This window comes from Cydia strobilella, chromosome 15 (assembly GCF_947568885.1).
Source record: "Cydia strobilella chromosome 15, ilCydStro3.1, whole genome shotgun sequence".
Classification (NCBI taxonomy): domain Eukaryota; kingdom Metazoa; phylum Arthropoda; class Insecta; order Lepidoptera; family Tortricidae; genus Cydia; species Cydia strobilella.
In genome coordinates, this window is record NC_086055.1 from 10,565,583 (window position 1) to 10,591,529 (window position 25,947).

The window sequence follows — 25,947 nt, forward strand, 5'->3', positions numbered from 1 at the left end:
TCACTCCCTGGAGTGAGGAAAGTCGCACTTTCCTCACTCCAGGGAGTGACGAAAGTAGCCTTGTTCGAGCTGCTGAGGTGAAAAATTAATTAACCTTATTGTTTTAGGTTATCTATTGTTATCCGACTGCACGGCAAAGCAAAAGGAGGGTTATAATTTTGACGATATGTATGTTTTTCTCATTTGGTGGACAAGAATTGTAATGATTGTATTTTATGATTTTCGCGTAGAGTAGACCACAGTCACAAGCTCTTTTTCATCAAGAATACAGCAGTATGTGGGCTCGTATATTTAAAAAACTGCACTACTGTGCGGTCTAACCTACACAATTATAAAACTTACAGCGACAAAAATAAAAGGCTAGGCAGACAACACCTTCTAGTACCACCTCGCCAAAGACTGGCAAAGGCCCGCGCGATGCTCGATGTTGTCGGACCTAACCTATACAACCGTGTCCCTATGGACATTAAAAATTCGCCTAGCGATGCCATATTTTCCAAAAAGCTTAAAAACATGCTCATCGAATTAGCATGCTATAGTACTAACGAGTTTCTGCAAAGAGATCGTTGCACCCACTTATAAATTTTGTATTATATTTTACGCCTACTGTTACCACGTGTAATTTGTTTTATAAAGCCCTACTTACTGTTACTGTTGGTTCTACAATTGTGAACATGTAAATAAATAATATGCAACACTTAGTTATAAATTATATCAACTTAGTTATAAGATATTGACGTGTAAACTGTATTTAATGTATGTTTATAAATAAAAATCTGAATCTGAATCTGACTAAAGGGGAAACTGCTGGAGGGGCTAGCATGTTTTAGTGAAGTGTTCGAATAAACATTCCATTTTTGTAATCCATAGTAAGTATATACACGGTGTTACTTGAGCCACTGAAAACCTGAGACACCCCAACAGATTTTTTTTTATTTCGAACTCCTTTTGAGTATTTATTCTTTAATCCGATACATATTTAAAAAATATTCATTGTTTACTTTTCTTAACAATTCTATTCAACTGGCAATTCAAACAATCGACGTCAAACAATTGCTAGTTACCATCGTAAACACTGTTAACTGACCATTTGCATTCCTTACTGCAACGAGATAAGGTTTACCAATGGCCAGTTAAGGGTGTTGCTCATTGACAAATAACGTGTCAAATGCTAGTTATTGATATTGTCGCATTACAAACTAGTAGACTTGGTATGTGAAAATAATAAAAAATGATAAAAAAATACCCCTATTAAAATATAGCGCAATCGATTCTCCTATCGATTCTGAACTCTGAACACACTGTTTTTAGGTTTTCAGTGGGTCATGAAACACCGTGTATATTATAAATGCGAAAGTCTGTCTGTCTGTCTGTCTGTGTGTTACCTCTTCACGATTAAACCGCTGAACCGCTTTAGTTGTAATTTGGCATAGGACAGGACTTAGGGACATAGGATTGTTTTTATCCCGAAGATCGTCCCCTAAGAGGGTCAAAAGCGGGGTGGAATTGAAATAATTAATGAAGTGCCTGATAATTTGTGTAGGTACATAAGCAATTAAGCATATGCTCAAATTGCATGATTGCTATTACACTTTATCCAGGCGCTATTCTTACTCTAGCTGCGGTTACTAAGTCCACGCAGACGAAGTCGCGGGCAAAAGCTAGTTTATAAATTATTTGCTTATCTTTCAAGTTTGATTATTATTATTAAAAATATCAATGTCAAGAATCACATGCAATTAGATGCAATATTGGAGAGTTTCAGTATAAGCGTTTCCTCGGAAGATAATAACTTATTTGTCATTTTGACATTTCTGTTTGTTAGAAAGAGACAAAATTTAACAGAGATTTGTAAGAGGTAAGTGTTACGAATAAGAGGGTAAAATTATTAATTTAATTTATTATGTTTATGCGTTTTTGCAAACTGTACACAAGTACACGCAAGAAGGGCTTTACTTCAGTATATTTGGTAACGGTAGTGCAGAACGCGGACGTTGTTCCACTCTATTACTTAGTAACAGAGTTTGAGGTACATCGTACATGAACACATCTGCACGGTGTAGCAATTAAATCATTTATCTTTATTGCTAAATTGGTGTTTTCGTTTAAGACTATGTTTAATATCCGACTTTAATTACTTAATACTATAACCATTATACGATTGATGACATAAAGATAACATTTCATTATAAGGCAACATTGATTTATGTTATGAGATACTTATTGTATAATATTAGATAGCCAAGTAACACTACGTGATAAATGATACCTACTTTAGTGTTCATTCAAAAAATATATATTAATTTCAGTGAAAAACTTCAATGTTTATTAAAAAAGCAGACCAATACATTAAAGTGCAGGAAGCTAACATTTAAATGTTGATAATTTCGAATATTCACTACATGCTTTCAGCATATTTAATAATAAAGTTTGCTGACCACACTCGTGGTTTGAAGCCTGATTGGAGCCAATTGGAGCCACGTGCACCAATTATTAACAGGCATATGGCAACCTCAATTAATCGTATAAACACACCCTCTAAAATATATACTCGACACCAGCTTTATTTGGAAACTGGGACCGACATACTTTGATGCCTTAGGTTGTGTTAAATTGTGTAGTTTCAACTGTAAGGCTGGTAGTATTAGAAATACCATTTTTATAATAGAATGCTGTTTTGTTATTTACCCAGCTTATGAAATTATTACTTTCTTAAATTTCGCTGTCAATCATTACAAGTTTCACTGTAAAAAAACTTGTAGGCAATTTATAGGTAGGTACGGTAAACTTCCAGTCATACTCACTTTTAGTTTTTTATGTAATAGAATTGTTCAAAAAAGTGTAGCTTTATTTTTAAATACTGAATTATTCAGCAAAAGTAAATTTTCCTCATGAAAAAGTTAATAAATAAAATATTATATATTTTTTTTATAGGTATCTGTGTCCTTTCAACATTATTTGCGGTTGTCTAACATTATTACATTTTAACACTTATATAAGAGGCTCAGTAGCTAGAAGTTATTATACAAAGTACATGTCCTTGAGACGAACTCTGGTATGCTTTGTGTAGCTAGTTCTATGTTATCTATGAAGGCTGGAGTTAATAATTATAAATTCTTCTATTCTTCACGCAATATCTAACATGTAGAACAGTCAGAATTCTGCTACAAAAATAATTTACGGGATGGAACATGAATCTTATCCAATCATGTTGATTGTAGTGTTATCGAACGATAATTTCGCCGAACTACAAAACATTTATAATTCACTACTTGTATCCAGACGACATTTTAAACAGAGTCACTTTTCATGTATTTAAACGACACAATGTAAATAAAGTTGAGTGCGACACCGACGGACATAAACTAACAAATTTAATTCCTTTTCCTAATTAAACATTTGCTAACACGAGTCCTATTTTCAGCGAAATTACAGCAGGAAAAATTTCCCCTGTCCAGTCCCCAGGGAGCCGTTAATTTGCGCTTGCAACCCTTTCCGGAACACGTGCTATGTTCACCCTTGTTTCAACATTTACTCTTGTTTGATAACTGGACATGCGAGTGAAAGTCCAATCTTCATGAAAATGAAACTAAGTTAATTCGAATTCTGTAAGTCTAGAAGGATGCATTATTGACGAAATAGAGAACTCGATATACAGGTTGGCTAAAAAATAAGTGCAGTCCCGTTGCCAGGGAGGTTTTGGGATTAATAACTATATAATAACCTTGAAATACTTTTACAATCTTGTATTATAAAAAATATTTTTAACACACTTGCTCAAAACGGCGTTTTTATTCCACCGAATTTTGGCTCATAATCCTAGATATTAAACACGCGTGCTTCTTCAGTATATTATAACTCGTGCTTTTTCATTATATTATCCGACTGAGTTAAAAAGCTAACTGATTGCTAATAATATGCATGGAAACGGAGGCTTTTTTTATTTGGTCGGACTGGCGGGCACCGGCGCGCCCGACCGCCTGCCGCGGCCCGGCCGGCCCGCCCGCAGCCCGCGGCCGGGGCGAGGGGCGGCCGGGGCGAGGGGCGGCCGGCAGTATGACAAATTTTAGACTGTTTTAACAATTAAAATTTGATTAATATGAATGTTTCTTATTTTGTGTGCAAGTGTGTTGATAAACGTCGTATGAAACGCGTGTGCATTGGTCATTACACACATCGGGTTTTTTATTGCGCGCTCGCTTACAGCTCGCCCGCACAATATCGCCTCGTGTGTAATGACCAACTTAGCACACTTGTATCACAATGTACTATTACATATATCCATTTAACTTACAATTGCCTACATACGTAATTATTCGTGTTTCGTGGGATGACAATTAGAAACAAAGTAGTAAAAGTGATAACAGGATATTTTAAAAGTAATTAGCCCAAATTCTAGTCATGATAATTTTACAGTTCAATATTTTGTTATTTGTACTTATTTCAATTTTTTTCCAAATTTACTTATACTTTTTATCTATTTTTTCCGATATATCTATAAGGATGTTTTACTTACTAATTAGTTATTCGGGGTTGACTAATGTAAGATTTTGGTTACAATATACAATAACAATAATAGAATCATGAGATATTTATTAAAGAAAACTACGTTGTTTCCACACAATACATTTGGCCGGGGTTGTGCCTGCATAACTAATACTAGGCTTCGCCTGTCTGTCTTTATTGACAGCGTTACATGATATATAAGCTGTTCGATACAACACTGACGCCAAATGCCTTTTATTTTTATCCACTATTCCGTGTTCCGCCTCGCACCCGCCTTGGGCAATACGGTTTGACACTCCTGACTCTCAGAACCAAATCATACTATGTGCATTTAAGACGTTACGGATATAGGACTAATTGGTTTAAAATGCGAAGGCTTTTAAAATGGCTCCCCAACCATTATGTCACGACATGTCTAGTAGGGGTGCATAATTTAACGGGTAATCAATATTTATTATAGATTGCAATTATGTACAGGTTCAAAAATAAATCAACAGTGAAAACTTTTACATAACAGAGCGTAAATTTTAGTGTTCGTACTTAAAGCGATCGTTAACCTTAAAGAAGTAATTCATTGCACGTAAAGAAAAGTGACTCCTCTGGCATAAAGCTATAAGTATGTACTCCCTACCTAATACAGGTGCAACGTCAATATACATAGTAATATCAGCGAATAAAATTTTACAAATATTCAATAACCTAACAACTAAATCTGACTATAGGTAAACTAAACTAAATATTAAGTAATACTAAACCTAAATGTGCAGAAAAATAATAAAATCTACGAGTAATTCGAATTTGTTAAACGAATTTACTGACAGTTATTTCAAATAAATATCAAATCAAGAAAAAAAAATGGTTTTGATTCCGAAAAATAAACCACAGTATTAAATTGTCATTCCCTCTACATCTACTACAGCGTAGCTCGTAGCTAGTAGTAATCATTTCCTAATAAATATGTAGCAACTTGTCACTTCTATCAAAACAATGCGGTAAGGCTATAAGTACAATAGTATAGTTCGTTACCACAGTGGACTTCTTTTTTATTACGGACCTCGAAATAGCTCAACGTTTCGCATGAGTTGGAAACTTTTCAGTCAACAAACAGCCATCGATCACCACTTCCGTCAACCCTCTAAGCAAACTACGAAACATCCGCGTATTACAAAAGTTTCAAGTGCCCTTTTATGCTCACACCCTGAAAAAGACCAAGTTTTCTTTATATTTTATTGACACGTGTGTTAAGTGTGTTATATTATGAATGAAAAGAATATTTTTTATAAAATACATACCAAATCCTCGTCGTCGTCCGTAAAAATATTTCCTCGGTCTTGCGCCGTCATGTCTTAAAGTCGATCCGTATTCCAAAACAGCATTTCCTCATGGCTTAAACACAACACACAAATCTCCATCACTGAAACCACACCAACTGCATCCAAACTCTGTCCAAAGTTACGCCACCCTCGCACATCGTGTTGCCAGCAACCTGCGGACCTTGGTCCGCAATCAATATTCTAACACTTTAAAAAACATCAAAAACTTATTGACAACCTTTTTTTAACTACAATCAAAAAAGTATATTATTTCGAAAAAAGAACATGACAATTAGAATTTGGAATTACGAAGTACCCGTGCGGCGCGGACGGGGCACGGGCGCACACTGCGACGAAGGGCGGGTTGAGAAAGCACTGCAGCGTCTGGTAACCATGGCGACGGGGAGGCTTCTACGTTTCTACGCTGCGACCGAACCGTTGCATGCATTGTGGAAAATATCTGTCAGGGGAATGGATTAGAGTGTCATAGGTACGTTGGGGTATTTTCCGAGTGAGTGTATATCTTTCTCGCGCTCCATTGACTGCTTTGAGGGCTATAACATAGTCGAGCCCTATACGTAACACAAGCGAGTTTTAGAACTTTTAGTATTTTCTTTCATTTATTGCTCTGAATTCTACCATGTATATATTGGCCATGTTATTGGTTTCGCTAACTAGGTAGATCTTAGTTGAATATAGGATATAGGGCATTTCAAAAACTATACGCATGATGTGGTAAATCTTTTATATCAATGTACATTTTCAAGCAGCACTTTTCCCTTAATGATTTGTGGTTATAAAACGACATAATAAAATAAGAAACATAATATAAAGTTAGGTTGTCTGTGACTTTGAGCGTTATATACCTATTCCACAGTACCTATATTTTTATGTCCACGGTCTTCTGACAGCCTTTACCAAATTTTCCAGTAAAACATATTTATTTTATTATTTTTAATTATTTAAACCAAATTATACCTTATTACATTATCTTTTCACAATACCTAACATTTTTCTGATTGTGTTCAGATTGAGATAGTTCTGAGGTATTTTAACTGGTGAATTTTACTTTTTGACAAAAAGATGCCTCTCATATAAAACAACTTTCAATGCTTGGAGTAGAAAGTTTTCCTGACTACCTACCTCAAGTAGAAAAGAGTTCCAAAAAGCATGTTTTTGGTAAAATTACATTCTATTGAGCTTATGAAAATATAAATACAATAGTGGCATTGTAGTACGAAGCGAGTGAAGATTATCAAATAACGCTGGACAAAAAATTTAAGGTATAATGGAATATATTCGACGAAAACTCACAGAAGCACATACATTGTAATATGATTGTATTTAATTCTATTTTTAATTCTAAATTACAATAATTACAGATTATTAAAATAAAAGAACTGTTTGAATATGTGCATTCATAATATTTTCTTCGGTTACCGCGATAGTTACTCATGAAATAAAACTATGAAAACGGATTATATCGCGTATATTGAATTTATAATACATCCCGACGTTTCGAACCCTTTACAGCGTTCGTGGTCAACGGGTGACTGAGGAAAAATGACAAAGTGCAAAAATACCCACATACTAAAAATAATGAACAATCATAGACTATAAACTTTAAGGCTGATCTTTACTTGAAAATAATTGTAGTGTATAACTAGCCTTATGAACCGATTTTGCATGTAAAACCAGCCTTAAAGTTTATAGTCTATGATTGTTCATTATTTTTAGTATGTGGGTATTTTTGCACTTTGTAATTTTTCCTCAGTCACCCGTTGACCACGAACGCTGTAAAGGGTTCGAAACATCGGGATGTATTTTAAATTCAATATACGCGATATAATCCGTTTTCATAGTTTTATTTTATGTGCATTCAGTCAAAAGATAATACCTGATCATGCAGGGCCGGGTTTCAACGTGTACAGTCGCGCATGTACGCGTTCTGTGTTGTGTAGCCGAATATTAAATCCAAAAACGTCTTCGTGTTAACGGAAAACCGTCCGTTAGGAAAAACCTTCAGAAATGCGGAAAGTAGGGAAGTATTGAAAATAACGTCCATTTTCATTTCCAGCAAGAGGGGCTTTAAATATGACTCTGTTTTATTTATGTAACCTTCCTGGGATCTCTCAATTGATCGGTGAACCAATATTTACGATTATGTTGGGCGCATTCGAAATGTCCTACTACATAGTCCGCATTTGGATAATACTGATAATAGGTATTAGGAACTACGAATATAGTATTTGAATGAAATAGTTTGGTTTTTTAAATTATTACTATTATTTTAATATTCTCTCATAAAATTTATACAATAAATTTTTTATCACAATGTCACAGTTTGCGTTAGAGCTTCAAATAATTGTAGTGGTTCCGCTCACGCAGCGTTACTACGTAGGCGAACAACACGCGAACGCGAAGCGAATCGGCGCGGGGTGAATCAATCCTTTGATACCTAACTAACACTCATTAACTATATATTATATTATCATCGTCTGTCTATGCGCGAACAGTGCGAACACTAAAAGGGCCACTTGCACTATTCCACTAACCCGGGGTTAAGCGCTTAAACTGTTAACCCAGTCACAAATTGTACTGGTAACCATGGTAACTCCAGGTTTAACCGGTTAACCCCGGATTAGTGGAATGGTGCAAGTGGCCCTAAGGGTCACTAAAAATTGTACCGTAACATGGCCGTGCCGTAATGAACAGACGTAAACTGTTTTGATGTGTCGAAAAATTCTGTTTAGTTTTATTTACATTAACTAACTAACTATAATATAGCTCAGGGACCCAAAGAGGGTCTTGGCCTCCGAAACGAGAGCACTCCACTTTGCCCTATCCTGCGCCGTTTCCTGCCAATTATCGGCTTGAAGCTGACGCAGATCCGCTTCTACACTGTCTCCCCAGAGGTTTATTTATATTAAATTAAATTAAATATCATTTATTATCAGGCAACTAAGGCCCAATAGATACCTTACAATCTAACACATATACAATAGATAAAAATATGCCCAATTTGTTATATTTTAATAGTGTTATAGTAGGTAACATTTCGATCCTATCACTCTCTATTAGATACACTCAATCTGTATCAAACGGGAAAAATGTCCGTTCAATTCTATCTCAGATAAGATGCGGGTGTTCAACTGTTCATATCAATATAAACCATATGTCAGAAGGCGCTTAAGCTTTTACACATATGTTTCCCATAAAATATGTTTTACAATGGTTGTATGTGCCAATACACAAAGTGTATAATACTCGTATTTGATAGACACGAGTGGTGTGACATGGACGCCGCTTTACAGCCGGAAATTCCTCGGCTGCGAAAGAACAATCGACAAAAAAGTCGATTAACGATCTTTTGTTTTATTTTACTGCTACCGTTTCCAACGTTTTGCTATCTAAGGTATATAGATAGAGTATAAGATAAATAGGGGGAAGTATTTCCCTCGGAAGAACTACGTTGTGGTAATGTGTTTTTGCTTTGGTTTTATAAGTTGTAGTGCCTAGTTAATTATTTATTCTGAAGGATATATTTATGCTTAGGTTCTGTTAGGCATGCAGTATGTTTTCTCAGCCTTAACACTAATGTATTACATATAACTAAATTGATAATAATTACAGATTTTTTTATCTTAGCTTTAGTCGAGAAAAAAAGAATATTAATTAAACATGGTGACAAATATGCAAAATATTCCTTTCTCGCTTTATACTAGAGGCCTACGACACTTTATATATGTATATATATTCAGAAATTGTAAGAAAAATACATTCGATTTTGTACTTTGTTTTCGTGACCACCCCACAATAATTCGTAGCTCGCCAATCCGAGGCGCGGTGATTAGGCAGCTATGATCGCTCTTAGCTCGATTACTCACTTTAGTGGCTCCTTCAACACCCTATATCTCGGGCGAAGGGCGTCAGATTAATAGATGCTATATCTGCATTATGTAGCTTACACTGGTTATTTGGTTATATATCTACGGTGGTGGCATATCATATGCATCAGGGGCTTAGCGCTAAGCTAGTTGTAGTGTACTAACGGATTTAAAGCTTTTATTGTTTAAATAGAAAGTTCGTTATTAAAATAAGTATATAAGGATGCAAATCAGATTTTCTGAGATAAAATCACAGGTAAAGTCATCAAGTGCCTCTTGAATTAGAATGTTTGTATTTTATACAGTAAGCAAGAGCATATTTTTGATTAGCGACTAAAATAGGCATTTGTCATCTGTGTCACTTTATTAGCGACTTGCACCCTTGCATAGATAGATAACATTTCTATTTATTCTGTTTTCTTGTAGGTACGAATATAATTGATTAATGTATTCTTTAATAAATATGTATGTATTAAAGGGGTGGCCAAATGTAAATACCTAGCCTGTACGATCAACGACAACAATATCCGTGACGAGGAAATCGACATTCGCATTCAGAATGCCTTGCGGTGCGGTGCAACTCTGCACAAAGTCTTGGTGTCCAGGCTTCTCAGCAGAAAGACTAAGATCCGAATTTACAAGACCGTAATCCGAACTATTTTAATTTAGCATACGGATGTGAAGCCTGGACACTAACTTTGAAGAAAAGTCCAACGCAGAGATCCGATGGCAGTTGGAGAATCCGCAAAAACGCCAAAGTTGAACAACTGGTTGCTGAACCAAACATCATTGGTGTGACAACGGCGCAAAGGCTTCGGTGGCTCGGCCATCTGGAGCGAATGGGAGGCGAACGGGCGGTGAAAAGAGCGTTGGAGGGAAAACCGACAGCACGCCGCCCGGTCGGGCGACCTAGGTATCGATGGGCGGATGTAGTGGGCGCTAATCTGCGCGAGCTCCAGGTTCAAGACTGGCGAGAAACTGCACAGGACCGGGATCAGTGGCGAACAATCGTGTTGGAGGCCAAGACACACTTTGGGTCGCTGCGCCAGAGGAGTAAGTAAGTAAGTAGTAATGTATTCTTTAAAACACTTAAAACTCGTTCCTGTAAATGCAAAAACAATATTATAGATTGTTATTAATCAAACAACAAAAAAAGGAATCTGCTAAGGCGAAATCTAATTGCAAATTGATCATAGAGTCCCGGTAAGATGTACCGATAGATGCAAGTTTAAGTCAGACCTGCACAATATTTATCAAATAGCAGCATTTTATACAGCAACGTGAATACATATTTTGAGATTCATAAAAGGGACCTTTTATCTCAACACTTGAGTCGTGTAATAAATAGCAAGTAAAACATTCAATCAGGTTTACAGAAACAGCAATATAGCTGAAGGATACCGCTGATTGAAAACTCGTCCGCGGGCTTATGTGGAATGGAAAATATTTAAATACCAATTTACTCGTATATTCAATAGACAGCGCCAATACAAAATACTCAAATATTCAGTTACTAATAATAAAAAATGCGGTTTTTACCATATCTTGTTTCTAAATGAACTGATAAGTTAAGATAGGGTAAGGTATCACTTGTATGGAATCCTCATACAGTTTGTTTTGCCCCGAGCAAAATAAACTATATTAGTCTTACCCACCTTACTCATATTAGCAGTTACTTTAGCAGTGAAATCATTTAGCAGACAAATCGAACTTACATTTTGACATCAAAATAGTGTAATTTTGTGACCATTCGCCCGTGCGTCTCGCTCTTGCCAATATACATATGTACGAACAAATACGAAGTACCAACCCAAATTTTTGCGGAAAAACGGGATCATGACTTTTTTGTATAAAAAAGCGTTTTTCACACAAAATCAACCGGCTTTAATTTCCTTGTTCTCATAGTTACCGTTTCATCCACTATTGCATTGCACAGCAGGAATCATCAACCGTAAAGATTGTAACATGCTACTCTCTGTCATAAAATTCCGTGATCGTGTGACATCTGACTAGCATTAACAGGTACCAGGTACGAGAAAAAATAGTCAACAGCGAGTATCAATGAATGGCAAATAGACTGAGCCGGGACGTAATGGCTCAATGTGCGGCACGGTATTGTGTTGCACTAATCTCGTCCGCTGACGACCGCGTGACTGCAGTTTGCTATCAAACGAATATTTTTGTACTATTTTCTGAAAAATTAACATTTGCCGAATATAAAATATTTTAAACTTAATTTGAATTTTTGTTTAATCTATGCAGAATTTTTTTTAAGCTTTTTTTCGACAAAGTATTTTTTTTTAAATAAATTGATTTCATTCCTTAATTATTGCTTATTTAACATAGGTATACGTTACATAGTAAATAGATGTTTTTCTACGAAACGATTATGTTTTAACATAGGTACGGCAAGGACGAACAGACTCGTATATATAACTTCAATCGTTTCACTTCACTAATCAATATCAAAACAAACACATGTTCAAAACAAAACAAAAAACAAAAGAAAAAATCAAATAGGAACGACTCGGAAAAAGAAAAATCGCCAGCAGCGAATATGATTTGGCAAATAGACTGAGCCGGAACGTAATGGCTCAATGTGCGGCGCGGTATCGTATCGTGTTGCACTAATCTCGTCCGCTGTCAACCGCATGACCGTAGACCGCATTTTGCTATCGTTATTTATTTTGGCCGTGCGAGTTTTTAGTTTATAAAATAAATAAATAAATATTATAGGACATTCTTACACAGATTGACTACGGTAAGCCCAAGGAGGCTTGTGTTATGGATACTCAGACAACGATATATCCAATATATAAATACATAAATACATAGAAAACACCCATGACTCAGGAACAAATATCTGTACTTGTCACACAAATAAATGCCCTTACCGGGATTCGAACCCAGGACCATCGGCTTCACAGGCAGGGTCACTAAGGTAGGCCAGACCGGTCGTCAGTTTACATGCATCCATTTAATTCCTATATTCATTAATATTGTCTTCGGTTACCGCGATAGTTACTCATGAAATAAAACTATGAAAACGGATTATAAAAAAAAATATCTTTATTTCAGAACATTCAAGAAACATTCATTCATTTATTCATTATATCGTGTATATTGAATTTATAATACATCCCGACGTTTCGAACTCTTTACATTGTTCGTGGTCAACGAGGAAAACTACAAAATGCAAAAATACCCACATACTAAAAATAATGAACCATCATAGACTATAAACTTTAAGGCTGGTTGTACATGCAAAATCGGTTCATAAGGCTAGTTATACACTACAATTATTTTCAAGTAAAGATATATATAAACGCGATAAAAAACCCGTTCACCCATTCACCGTCACCTGTTGACCACGAACGCTGTAAAGAGTTTGAAACGTCAGGATGTATTATAAATTCAATATACGCGATATAATCCGTTTTCATAGTTTTATTTCCTATATTCATTGGTTTTTTTTTCTAAAACATCCTGTTGTTTATTAAAATTTATTTCACATATTTTGTTTAAATTTGTAAATACTTAAAAGTTCATCACCGAAATCCGAGGAAAAGGTGGATGGACTGTGTGAAAGATGATATGAAACTAACGCAAGTGAATGATGAGATGACGGGTGACAGAGATGTATGGAAGAAAAAGACATGCTGCGCCGACCCCAAGTGAATGGGACAAGGGCAAGCGAATGATGACTTAAAAGTTCATCATGTTTAGGGTTCCCTACCCAAAGGGTAAAAACGGGACCCTATTACTAAGACTCCAATGTCCGTCAGTCTGTCTTTCTGTCACCAGGCTGTATCTCATGAATCGTGATAGCTAGACAGTTGAAACCTTCACAGATGATGTACATATTTTTATTGCCGCTATAACAACAAATAAATACCTACTAAAACAGAATAAAATAAATACCTATTTAAGTGGGGCTCCCATACAACAAACGTGATTTTTTTGCCGTTTTTCGCGGAATGGTACGGAACCCTTCGTGCGCGATTCCGACTCGCACTTGGCCGGTTTTTTTTATATCTAAAGTCAATTGTTTCCAACTTTTCCAAACCAGCTTTGATTGCCAAGCGTGACTATTATCATATCAATATCAAATAGGTGATATTTAAAAAATTCAATCCGTTTTAGGTTTAAAAAATACGCGAACTTCTGTTATAATTAATGTCAACATTTCTTTTTCAAGTAGGCACAGTGTGGACAAGCATTCACGGCTCATGTTTCTTCACAACGGTCCATTTTCATTCCACGCCGAGGTGGGCAAGCGATGTGAAAACCTAATTAGTACCGTTTCGCAAATGATTATACTACTGCTTCGCAGTATTATTCTTGTCTATTTCGGCAAAATTGTTATTCAGAAATTCGAGCATACAGAAATTCGTTAGTCATAGTACACAAAGGCACCGCTCAGAGAGATTCCGAGGCTTGAGTGGCATCGGGCGTGGCAAGTTGTTGTTGAAACATTGCCCGCTGGGGCTGAAAGGATCCTGAGTGACAGCGTACTGGAGGACGAAGTCTAGGTACACCATCTCTGGTGGTTTTTGCAGCCGTCAACCTTGCCGTTACCAAACTTGTAGTAGGTATCTTTGGGCTATCGTTTGTCGAGACGCATGCATTGCACTCGGTGCCCTAATAGACCGGCGACCGGCGATAGAGCGGAAGCAGAATGGAATAACATATTATGTGTACAAGTTGTTATTTATTTATTTATTTATTATTTATTTCATTCGCTTCCTGCTCGTGTATAGGCTTGGCTTGCTGAATAATAAACCTCTGACCGTGACCCGAGAGTAGTTTACTGCAACTCATCCACTAGGTACTTTACTGCGACGCCGGTAGATAAACGTTACTTTTCATAGTGCTTTTGTTAGAATTTAAGAGGAATTTTGAAACTAGAATGGAATTGAATTACTTATGTTGATTTTTGCAAAGTTAAACAGTTTTGAGTAGCCACGTAAATACTGCAGTCTCATATATTATTTAAACAGATTCTGTGATATATCACTGGTTCATAGTTTATTTAAATGATACTGAAGTTTATGATGTCATATCGATTACAATACGAGTATTAATTAAAAATAGAAAACTGCGTAAAGATGATTTTTCGTATGGAATTACGATGTTTTAAACCGAGAATCATATACCTAATAATTCGAAAAAATAAACGATAGCTTGACAAGCATTGAGCCTAGACAAATGTTGGAAACTTTGAGATACCACCGCTCCAGTCCAAACGGCCAAAATTTATAAAATTTCGGTAGTGGAGCGTTTGTATCAAAGTATATCTTAATCTAGGACCTCACGGCAAAGCCGCAGAAGCCGTCAAGCCGTGAGGTCCCATTTAAAAGGCCCTAATTCACTAGCTTTCCTGGGTGTAATACTTCAAAACTTGTATCACCGAATTAGGCGTGTCACCAAATAATGCGAGTTTACCCTATTTATTGCTCCTATTTACGTATTGCATTGTGCGTTAGACTAAAATAGTGCTTAGAGAGTAGTAGAGTAGTAGTAAACACTTTATTGCACAAAACAAGTTCATAACACAGAGAAAATACAGTAAATATGTACAAAGGCGAACTTATCCCCTTAAGGGGTCTCTTCCAGCTAACCTTTAATTAACCTTTAAATAACGTATACGCAAGGCTAGATTTAACTCCGTAATAGATGGATACAGTGTAAGGAAAAATTGTGCCTCGAAAATCAAGAAAGTTTGATTCTCGAACAGATGGCGCCACTGCTTTTGGCCTACTGTCGAATAGATGGCGTTGACGGTTTCGTTTGTTATTTAACAACTTTAACGCATATCAGTGAAAGAACATGGGTCAAAATCATATAAAAATAATTAATGCAAATAAAAAAAATACATGCGATGGATGGATTGTGTGAAAGAGGATATGAGAAAGAAAGGAGTGACTGCTGAGGTGACGAAAGATAGAGGAGAATGGAAGAGAAAAACATGTTGTGCCGACCCCACATAACGTGGGATAAGGGCAGGAAGAAGAAGAAGAAGAAGAAGAGAAAAAAAAAACAGTTATCCATATATAAATACATTTTATGGTATTTTTATACATTTTAATTTTTAGGTTTAATTGTGTGTCGATAGATGGCAGTGAATTTACTGTGGCTACAAAATTTACTATGAGTATTATGACAGTACCGCTCTTTCCTATTATATCCTTTGGTATACGTTACGTATGCTTTATACGTTTCTCTGTCTATACTATCTCACCGAACAGGTTACATGTCCAATTCATTCTCCATTCAGGTAGCTCGCCTTTGGAACAGTCTCCCTGTTAAAATTAGATAGTCTCCGAATAGATTTGCTTTAAAAAAAGCCTTAACTTAAGTGAGTACTTTGCTGGCAGAATAGCAAATTCATGGCGTCTCTATTTTATTAGTTTCATCTGATTTCTTGTGTACCTATTTGTATGTATTTTTATATATGTTATTTACTGATATATGTATGTAATATACCTATGTATTATTTATATCACCTACCTAGTTTATTTGTACCGCCTACAATAAGTTGTCTGCTTTTCCCGAAGTTCGACTGGTAGAGAATGCCTATGTAGTACCACGTTTGTATTTTCTTATGTGCAATACAGATTCAATAAATAAATAAATAAGTGTCTCTACGAGATCGTTCAGATGATAGCCGCAGGAAACAAACGGACAAGGCGCCGCGTCGTCGCCCGCATGGCGCGGCAGCCTGGCGGCTTAGGAGACTCGTGTGCTACGGGGACAACGAGATAAATCGATAACAAGTAGACATTCTTATGTTGAATACAAACTGATACTTATGTCATACTGAAAGTTCATACTTATAATCTCAAACTCTGTTGTTGTTTTCTTTTATAATTCCTGTTCAATGCGTACAAACAAAGTTTCTTTAACATAGGATGGATCATCCTGAAAAGTACACGGCCCATTTTAACATGTAAAATAAATATGAATACTTAAGTAATATTATTTGCAAAAAAAAACATTACAAAAAGAGCAGTGTTTATTGTTCAGAAGTAGGGTAAATGACAAATTAATTAGTTTAATAACATAAAATAGACACAATAACTATACGTATAATCTCATTTTATTAGTAAGTTATGAGCGGAAAATATAAAATAGACAACTTTATGTTTCTTTCCAAGCTTACTTGAATGTGTGCATAGATAGCAATAGCACCACTCCTTGGCAGATCTTTATTTGAACATTTTATACTTTAGCTGCGCTCTGTGGACTGTTAGTATGAAATAAAATTATTATATTTGAAAGATCCTACAAGTATTGAAAAACAACTTACCTATAATTTTTATTAGGTACATAGTAATTGATTACGCGTTGTTTAACAAAAAATGTTCAGTAAGCCCTTTTATTTTTTTGTAGTCGCGTAATGAAATAATGTAGTTTTTAAGCTACTAATCAAAATGAAAAAATTATAATATTGTCTGCAAAATCACAACAACTGTCAAAGGTCATACATTTGGGAAAATTAACCAAAAATAGTATAGAAATAAAATTATACTAACGAGTCTAAAGAGTAAAGAAAGTCTTTTAATAGAAATAGCAGCTTTTAAATACCAGTGACTGAATTTCAAGTTAAAGACTGACGTCTGATAGTTTCTGACGTTATTGCCCTAGATAGTTTGGGAACATCGCCTATGTGGCCTAATTTCATTTTTTGCACTTTTTTTGGAAATGAAAAAATTATAAGCCTTATTTTACCTTCCCATGGAACTCCTTTCAACCTATTTCGCCATAATTCTAATGTGCCGATCATAAATTATGCTGGACGCAGGATTCCGTGTAAAACATGTTTCAAGTAAAAATATACGATTCCTTTTATTACAAGAACTTATTTCATCTTTCCCTGTCATAACGTCCTACTAATATAATACTCGTAAGTTATTCGAATTTCTGTTTCATTCCGAGCTATATTCCTTTTTTAGAGGAAACATATGAAACATAGAGCTAGTTACTACCTACCCAAAATGTTCTCCTTCAAAATACTGCGAAATCTAAAACACCTATCATTAGTTTCGCACGGCACGAAGGCTTTATATCAAACAAATTATTCAGTGTACCCAAGTTAAATTAGTTTCTATTTCTAACATAAATTCAAGTACCTATTAGAAAACTATGAATACCCAAGCCCATTAAAACAAAGGATTTTAAATATAGGTACTTGACTATAAACCTAGTTTATTTTAGATTGGAGCGGTAAATAATGCTCGAATAAAATATACAGGCTGGGAGACAGGCTCTGGAGGAGACATATCTTTAAACTTTGGGATACTTTAAATAAGTACTTTATTTTTGTCGAAGTATTAATTTTTTTATAACCTTCGTAAGAAAATAATAAGACAGCCGAATAATGATTCATATGTGTATGTATGAAGCTAAACAATCTCAGGATAAAACATTTTAAAGAAGTCGACAAAAACAATTTAAAAAGTGGGTTCTTTTTTGGTACTTTTTTTTCACATCAATCAGACCTTTTCATGCTGAAGGACTACATATAATCTATACTAAAACGTCAGAAGTAAGTTAATAAAAATGCCAAAGAAAAACAATGACTAACTGATATGCAAAGTGTGAAAAATGATAGTTTTCTAGGATCCAGTGTAGCCCGTTGAAAATTTTATACATCCTGTCAATGGTCGTTATTGAACTGACATTTTCTCAGTTCACTAGTCACGTCGTTGGGGGTAACCGCTCGTTTTAAATACTGCTTTATCTATTTGTTCCAGTTCATTTGTTCGCTTAGGACGATGGATCAATCAAAAAACCGGCCAAGTGCGAGTCGGACTCGCGCACGAAGGGTTCCGTACCATTACGCAAAAAAAAGGCAAAAAAACCACGTTTGTTGTATGAGAGCCCCACTTAAATATTTATTTTATTCTGTTTTTAGTATTTGTGTTATAGCGGCAAGAGAAATACATCATCTGTGAAAATTTCAACTGTCTAGCTATCACGGTTCATGAGATACAGCCTGGTGACAGACGGACAGACAGACAGCGAAGCCTTAGTAAGAAGGTCCCGTTTTTACCCTTTGGGTACGGAACCCTAAAAAGGCTTTGGTTATATAAATCTGCTACCAAGCATCTGTAATTATGATAATAATAACAGGATTCTCTGCCTCTGGCTTACCTTAGCCGGCCGGCCAGAGTGGAGTAGTTAAGAGATATACAGAAGTGAAATATGCATATAAGACGCGAGTTGGCATTGGCACAGTGGCTGTCAATAGCCACGGTAGAAAACGGCGCTCACCTCTCGACACCCCTGAACCGCTCACACCGGTGTTGCTCTTGAGCCATCCTAGATGACGCTTTTTTATGGGGGCCCATCATCTTGTAGGGGCGAGTCACCGTCTGCCAGTTTTATTAGACAGGCGTCCGGTTTTTTATCCCATAGCTCAGTACTTAGTCCATCGCTTTCACCGAATAACCTAGTTCATTTTATATTCCATCAACTTTCAATAGACCTGGCGGGTACTGCCTCTGCGTGCGTCCCATGACACGGGCAAGGGCAGCATCGGCTCGGTGTACCCCTTACTTTTCATTAAAGTATCAAAAGACCCTCTACGTGTTGGCTTCGGCTCCGCGCACGCCACCAAAGTTCCGGAACACCAGTGTTCCGTTATGGGAAAGACATACAAGTACCTACATATGGGTTTGTTAGTAAATTAATGACATTCACATCAGTCAGCTGCAGAGAAAAGGTACATAGAAGTTTGTATGCAAAGGTGCTAAGCTAATAGTATTGCTGACTATAATTATATGCCGCAGCATAAATGGACATTGTTTATCATCTAATTATTTATGGCAGTATGATTTTAGCTTAGGTACGTGTAATTAAAAGTATGTATAATAGACTACGGCACCCTGCACGGATTTATAACTTAATAAAATAGATTAAATTAAATTCGTACGTATAAAACTGAAATTTTTGATTGATCACGTTTTCGCTTCCATCGCTCATGCGTGGACGTAGACTAACTTATTTAAGTAATTATAATAGGATTATTTATTCAGCTGGACAAATAAGGCTTGATAAAATTAATGTTTTGAGGCTATTTTGAAAATGTGAGGCAAGACGACTTATGAAAACTAATTCATTATTTTATTATGAGACGGAAAGCTTATGGAGGTTGAAGAATTAATCGTCATCGTCATGCCAGTCATATTGCAAGGTTTTTTTTAGTGTCCATCCTATTAAAAGGTTAATTTAATAAAAATAACTCTCAAGGAATGGCCAAAAACCAAAAACAGATACAAAAAAATCGGCCAAGTGCTAGTCGGACTCGCGCACCGAGGGTTCCCCACTTTTTAGTATTTGTTGTTATAGCGGCAACAGAAATACATCATCTGTGAAAATTTCAACTGTCTAGCTATCACGGTTCTTGAGATACAGCCTGGTGACAGACAGACAGACGGACAGCGGAGTCTTAGTAATAGGGTCCCGTTTTTACCCTTTGGGTACGAAACCCTGAAAACCATTCAAACAAGGTCAATATCAAGTTTATATCGAATCAGAATGTTCTTAGTGACGGTTTTGCTTCCACTCATGTATGGCCTGATACCAATAAAATGTAATTAATTTAAAAATATTACATAGGTATATTGTTTGCAAAATGGAAGCACTAGTTAACACCTTCTGCTGATTGGGAATAGTGCTTCCATTTTTCAATAAATATGTATACCAATGTAATATAGCCGATGCCGCGTCATTTGTATTGGCGCCCTAACGGGCGGCTGCGCACCCCGTCCGCCCAACCCTGTGACGCGCGTTTAGAAGCTTCCGAGCCACGATAATTAGGGCATATCAATATGGAGTAGGTATTGCATTCAGCTTGAAAAAATAGCCTAGATAAAAGGAATGTTAAGAGGTTATTTGTACAAAATTTGAGATAAGAAGAATTGCTAATTATTTTACATGCCATACTTATTAATTTACCTTCCTACCTAATAAACTTAATTAAGTTTACTTTTAATACTTTTTTTAAATAAAATAACTCGAATTGATAAAAAAACTAGTTTATAAACACAATTTTAAATGACCTTCCCTAAAATTACTTAGTTTTCAATGGCGTTAAAGGCATTACTAGCCTGAATTAGTTAATTATGTTTATGAATCGTGCTTTTTATCTGTCATTTTGACTTAGGTATGTACAATTTGTAAGAAAGGGACATAATTTAACTAATTCAGGCACGTAATGTTTAATGAATACCAAGGGAATTACCAATTGATGCCAAGAATTTTATTTACAGAAACATAACAGCGCCTGCAAGACTGCAATGAGCAAACATTTGGGTGAAATGGACGATGGAAGCCAATACTCAAATGATTATTCGACGTATACGTACACAATTGCAATCGTATTTGGTTCGTTCGCTTTTTCGCAAAACCTAGGTATGCCTTATGTACGATGTGCAACCGCGCAGGTTACCAAAAAATATTTTCTGGGTAACATGGTAGCTGATTTATTTACATTATGAAAATGCCAATTTCTGTTTGTGAAGATTAACGGAGAAACTACTTAAATGGCGTTTTTAAATTTTTTGTCTGTTTTTTTTCCTTATTATTAACTTCATGACCATCTTCGTAAGAACATTTGATTTTGATTAGTTTAGAACATAAAGAATATAGGCCACGAAGTCATCCGTCACGCAGAAATATTCCGCAAAACTCAATATCTTGTTCCGCAGTAAACATTCCATTTCCGAAGCTCACAACTCGCAAGGCGCAAGATATAGAATTTGAAGACGAAACGATTCGCAACGAATGTACTCGTATCACTGCACATAATGTATCCATCTTTTTAGCCAACTGGTATATTAGAGATTCATTTTTTTACCCGCCTGCCGAAGAAGGGTTGGCTATAATGCGTTTCGAATAACTTTTATGCCAGGGTCATAGCCGCTTTTCTCAATGAAGGTCATATAAATTAAATAGTAATCACATTATCTATGTATCATTAAATAAGTATTTGCATTTGGCATTATAGTTGCATATTAGGTAAATTTTCTATGATATAGTAAAGTACTTATTTGTTAAAATAGTAGGTTTGATATTTTACTCTTTAAGCACAAATATAGTTACGTCATAACCCATGTACTGTCCATCCATATGTACGTTTACCTATAAGTATTCTTGATATCCCCAACAACAAAGAAATTCACCATAAACACAAATCGAGTTAGGAAAGAACAAGTCGTTGAGCCGCGAACCCTTCACTGCCCTTATCGTTGAGCTGTGCCTACTTTTCTACTTAACCCTCCACTTGCGTCGACCTCGAGATGACTCGAGCGCCCTCGGCCAAACAACGCCAGATAGCTCTCATCATTCAACCTTAAATTGTTGTCGTTTTGTGATTAAAAAACAACAGGTCTGCGCTATATTTGAGTCTAGCTATTCGATATATTTAAATGATTTTATTATTTATCAAATGTTATTGCAGTTCCATACCACATCACAGTATATTTCGCGTGTTTCGTAGCTTAACTCTATTTGCCAGAATGAGCTTCAATATTCTTGGCCAAAAGAATATAAAAAGCTAATTGCTCTTCGAATATCCTCAATTGCTAACAAAAGAAGCCTATACAAAGCTGAAAGTAATCGTTCTCCCGTCGTTTGCTCCACAGGCCGTGAAGACACCTCCGGTCAATTTCCCCACAGTTAGGTAGTTAAACTCGGAGTATTTTATTAAAGGTTGGTTTAAATACTCGTTTTTTAAATGGCAGATGTGTATTGTTATTTTCCCAACGAACACAAGTAGGGTTCATAATTGAGGGTCCGCGGAGGACTCTTTCTACTATTTGAACCGTATTTGTGACTTTGCTAGCAATTCTAAAAGCACCAGGGAACTGTCAAATATCTCCTTAGAAAAAATACCCACCAAGGACAGATATTAAAATCATTATAAAATATTTGACTGTATTAAGTAAAACGCAGTAATCCGATTTTTTAATAGGTACCATTTTTGCTAAAATTATTATATTTATCCAGCGTTATTCTTACCTTGAGAGTAAAATCTTAAGGTTCTTCATAAATGGGGCATTTTCTATCAAAAGGGACCTTATTGTCGATGGCGCTTACGCCGCACAGCGCCGCGCGGCATTGTATTTATATCGGAGCATCGTTTATAATGGCGTAAGCGCCATCGACAATAAGGTCCCTTTTTATAGAAAATACCACAAATAACTGTATTGAAAAGAGAAATACTCTACAATTAATGATTAGTCCATATATTATATTATTTATACTAAGTATACGTACGGTATACGCTTGAGCGTAGGTATCCAAATTATCTGTATACGGTTTATATCTGGGTTACGCAAATATATGTATGGTATATTGTTTTGTTTTATGTTTTTTCTGTGCTAGATTATTTATTTTATTGCATCTGAAACACCTACTGACATGATGAATTTATTAATTTCCGCTACCTAAAGGTTGTCTGGAAGAGATCGCTTTTTAACGATAAGACCGCCTGTTGTTTAATCTCTTCTTTTCTGTATTATTTGTATTTTTTTCTGTAAAGAGGTGTGCAATAAAGATTACTTGTATTGTATTGTATACATTGTATATAAACTACCTCCACTCCATGATCTTATACGATGTTAGTACGCCATACGCAGAGCGCTCTAAGCATTTTATAGCGCATCATCACTGACATACGGCTATTTATGACGTCACTTAACGATCCCCCATCGCGTTTATGAGCCTCGAAGGGCGGAGTAAATCATATCATAAGGGCAAAATTCCTGTAACTAAATATATTGTTGGGTTCCGAAAATTACTTTATATGCTGGTTTGCTAAAAAGCAATTACTCTTATGAGAGCTCTTCAAGTATTGTTTGAGTTTACATACATATATGCAGACATTGTTTAATTTAGTTTGTGGTTCAGTGTTTTTCAGTTTTTTCAAGGCCGCTTGTATTTTTCAGTAAATAACATTACTTGTGTAATGTTTAAATATAATAATGTAAGTAAGTAGGTACTTAAATGCATTAGTATTTTTTTAAATGTGGAATTGATATATCAAAGTAATATCGAAAGTGTTATATTGTCTGTAGCGGATATCAACATGTACACGAGAGTCACCCGACATCATTATAATCAAATAGATATTTAATTATCTGGATGAGAGTACCGGATGTACGACTATCACAGTATACAAATTCATTAATCAGGATTCATCTAGTAGGTACCTAACCATTAAATTTTCGTTAGTATTCGGACCACTGAATTTTATTGCTAATCATTTCATGGCATTATGAGGCATGTGAGGTTAGCGTGGATCAAAGTGCTGTTAGTTTTTATTTCACTCCTCTATAAATGGACTTTGGTAAGTAAGAAAGCACACATTTTTGTTTATCGTGATGATAGTTCGTTCAAATTTTGTGGTTAAAGAAATTTATTCTCTCAAACGAAATTTAACATTTCACTTAAATAGAGAAAATCCAAGATAAAACATAAAATATGAGTGAGCATGCAGGTAATTAACAAATTAAAATAACAAATTTTACTTTTTATTGTGTGAAACCAAAAGCTTGTAACCCCAAACTGAATAATTTGTGTTTTTATATTATTTCCACTGTGTTTTTACATATTTTCTAAATAAATCAAACATGCCGAGCAAGTTTATTTACAAGGAACATATCACTGAATTAATTTGCAGGGTGTTACGTTTGTTCCCGAACGCACCGAGGTGACCTTTGTCAACGAAAAGTATGTCTACAACGTTTCTGCAAAAATCATTCGATATAGCAGAAAGAGCCCCTACTATTTTGATACAGCCGTAGGACTTAAACATACCTGGGGAAATAACGTCACGGTAGTTATAATTGCCTATGATTACTCACTCACTCACCGTTTTTGCACATCGAAAAGTAAGACTATATCGAATAAAAATTACTAGACTTAGGTAGGTACCTACTGTGAATGTGTTGAACATATACTAGAAAATGGAGCCTGGGATCCAAAAGATAAAACGACGGTTTGTTAAAGATAATGATTACGTAGGCGTTTGGAGATCTGGGAGCCTAGCCAAGATGACAAGCGTTTCGTTTCTCTGCGTACGATTGTTAATTGGCTAGGCCCCAAGCACGGTATCGTTGTGGAAAACAGTGAAGGATAACTATGTCCCACAGTAGATGCCTTTTTGCTGATGTGATGATCCTGATGATGATGATAACGATGAAGTATTATTATGTGCTTCTTTACTTCTAACGCGATTAGATTATACGTTTTACTTCTACTCATCATCGCATGTCGGTTTAGGCTATTTCCATTTCATACTGACTCAGTATTGTTTTTCTTCACAGATGCGGTTGCAGTTTTTTGAATCACAAAATAATCAATTCAAGCGTTCTCACATGGAGGTTCATTTGAAGTTATGTGATATGATCCAACGCGATAAATATTTTGGCAAACTCATGCAGATGATTCTAGCTAAACAAGGTGTATCCTGTCCTGTGCAGCCAGTACGTTATCTTGGTTTTAAAAATACAGATTACGGATTCCAACATGCTACGCTTCTGGCACATCCTTTTTGCTTTCTTTAAATTCAGCAGGTCAAAGATATACCTAGTTCGCAGAGATCATTCCCCTCATATCACAAACACATACAAGTACTAAAGTACTTATCTATATTCTTGTCAGTACATCTTCCTTCATTTTACATTTTTCTCTTTTCACACTGTTCCTAGTTCTATCTCTCAATTTCACGCCTAGATAATTCTCAACGTTCTAATATTCATAGAATTCATTTCAACTCTGGTATCTCTGTCTATTCTGACATACTCAATTTTGACTGCCATGCATTCCTGTGTGCATGCATAGTAATGCTTTTCGCGACACTTTCTAGCTGCTTAAGTGCTCACTGCTCAGTCAAATAAAGATGGCAAGACTGGCAAGTGTCCCAATAACACTAATCCTAGCTCTGCTTTTTATTCTCATTCTTACCATTCCTAACGACAAAGTTCCCATGTATTGCACTTTTTCATTTTTCTCTTCGCCAACTATACTGTTGTAATTACTTTCCATCGTTTCAAATACCTACTGTTACTTTTATCTGATCGTCACTTGCACAATTCCACTAAATTTGGTTAAATCTGGAGTTACCATGAATGCCAGTACAATTTGGCACTGGAATAACTGTTTAACCACTTAACCCCGGGTTAGTGGGATGATGCAAGAGGGCCCTTAAGACATTTTCTGAAGCGCTCTTT

At 35.8% G+C, this 25,947-nt stretch overlaps 1 protein-coding gene and 1 long non-coding RNA gene across 5 annotated transcripts in view; both read right to left on the reverse strand.

Annotated features, from left to right (window-relative positions):
• LOC134748030 (transmembrane protein 151B-like) overlaps positions 1 to 6,079 on the reverse strand; it is a 45,951-nt gene extending 39,872 nt beyond the window's left edge. Inside the window, exon 1 of one of the 4 annotated variants that reach the window (XM_063682749.1) lies at positions 5,799 to 6,079. In XM_063682749.1, coding sequence (XP_063538819.1) covers positions 5,799 to 5,849 — 51 coding nt within the window. In that variant the 5' untranslated portion in view covers positions 5,850 to 6,079. The remainder of the gene's footprint in view (positions 1 to 5,798) is intronic. The other 3 variants (XM_063682751.1, XM_063682750.1, XM_063682752.1) reach the window with 3 other exon arrangements.
• Positions 1 to 25,947, reverse strand: part of LOC134748039 (uncharacterized) — a 99,887-nt gene that overhangs the window by 50,505 nt on the left and 23,435 nt on the right. The window lies entirely within an intron of this gene.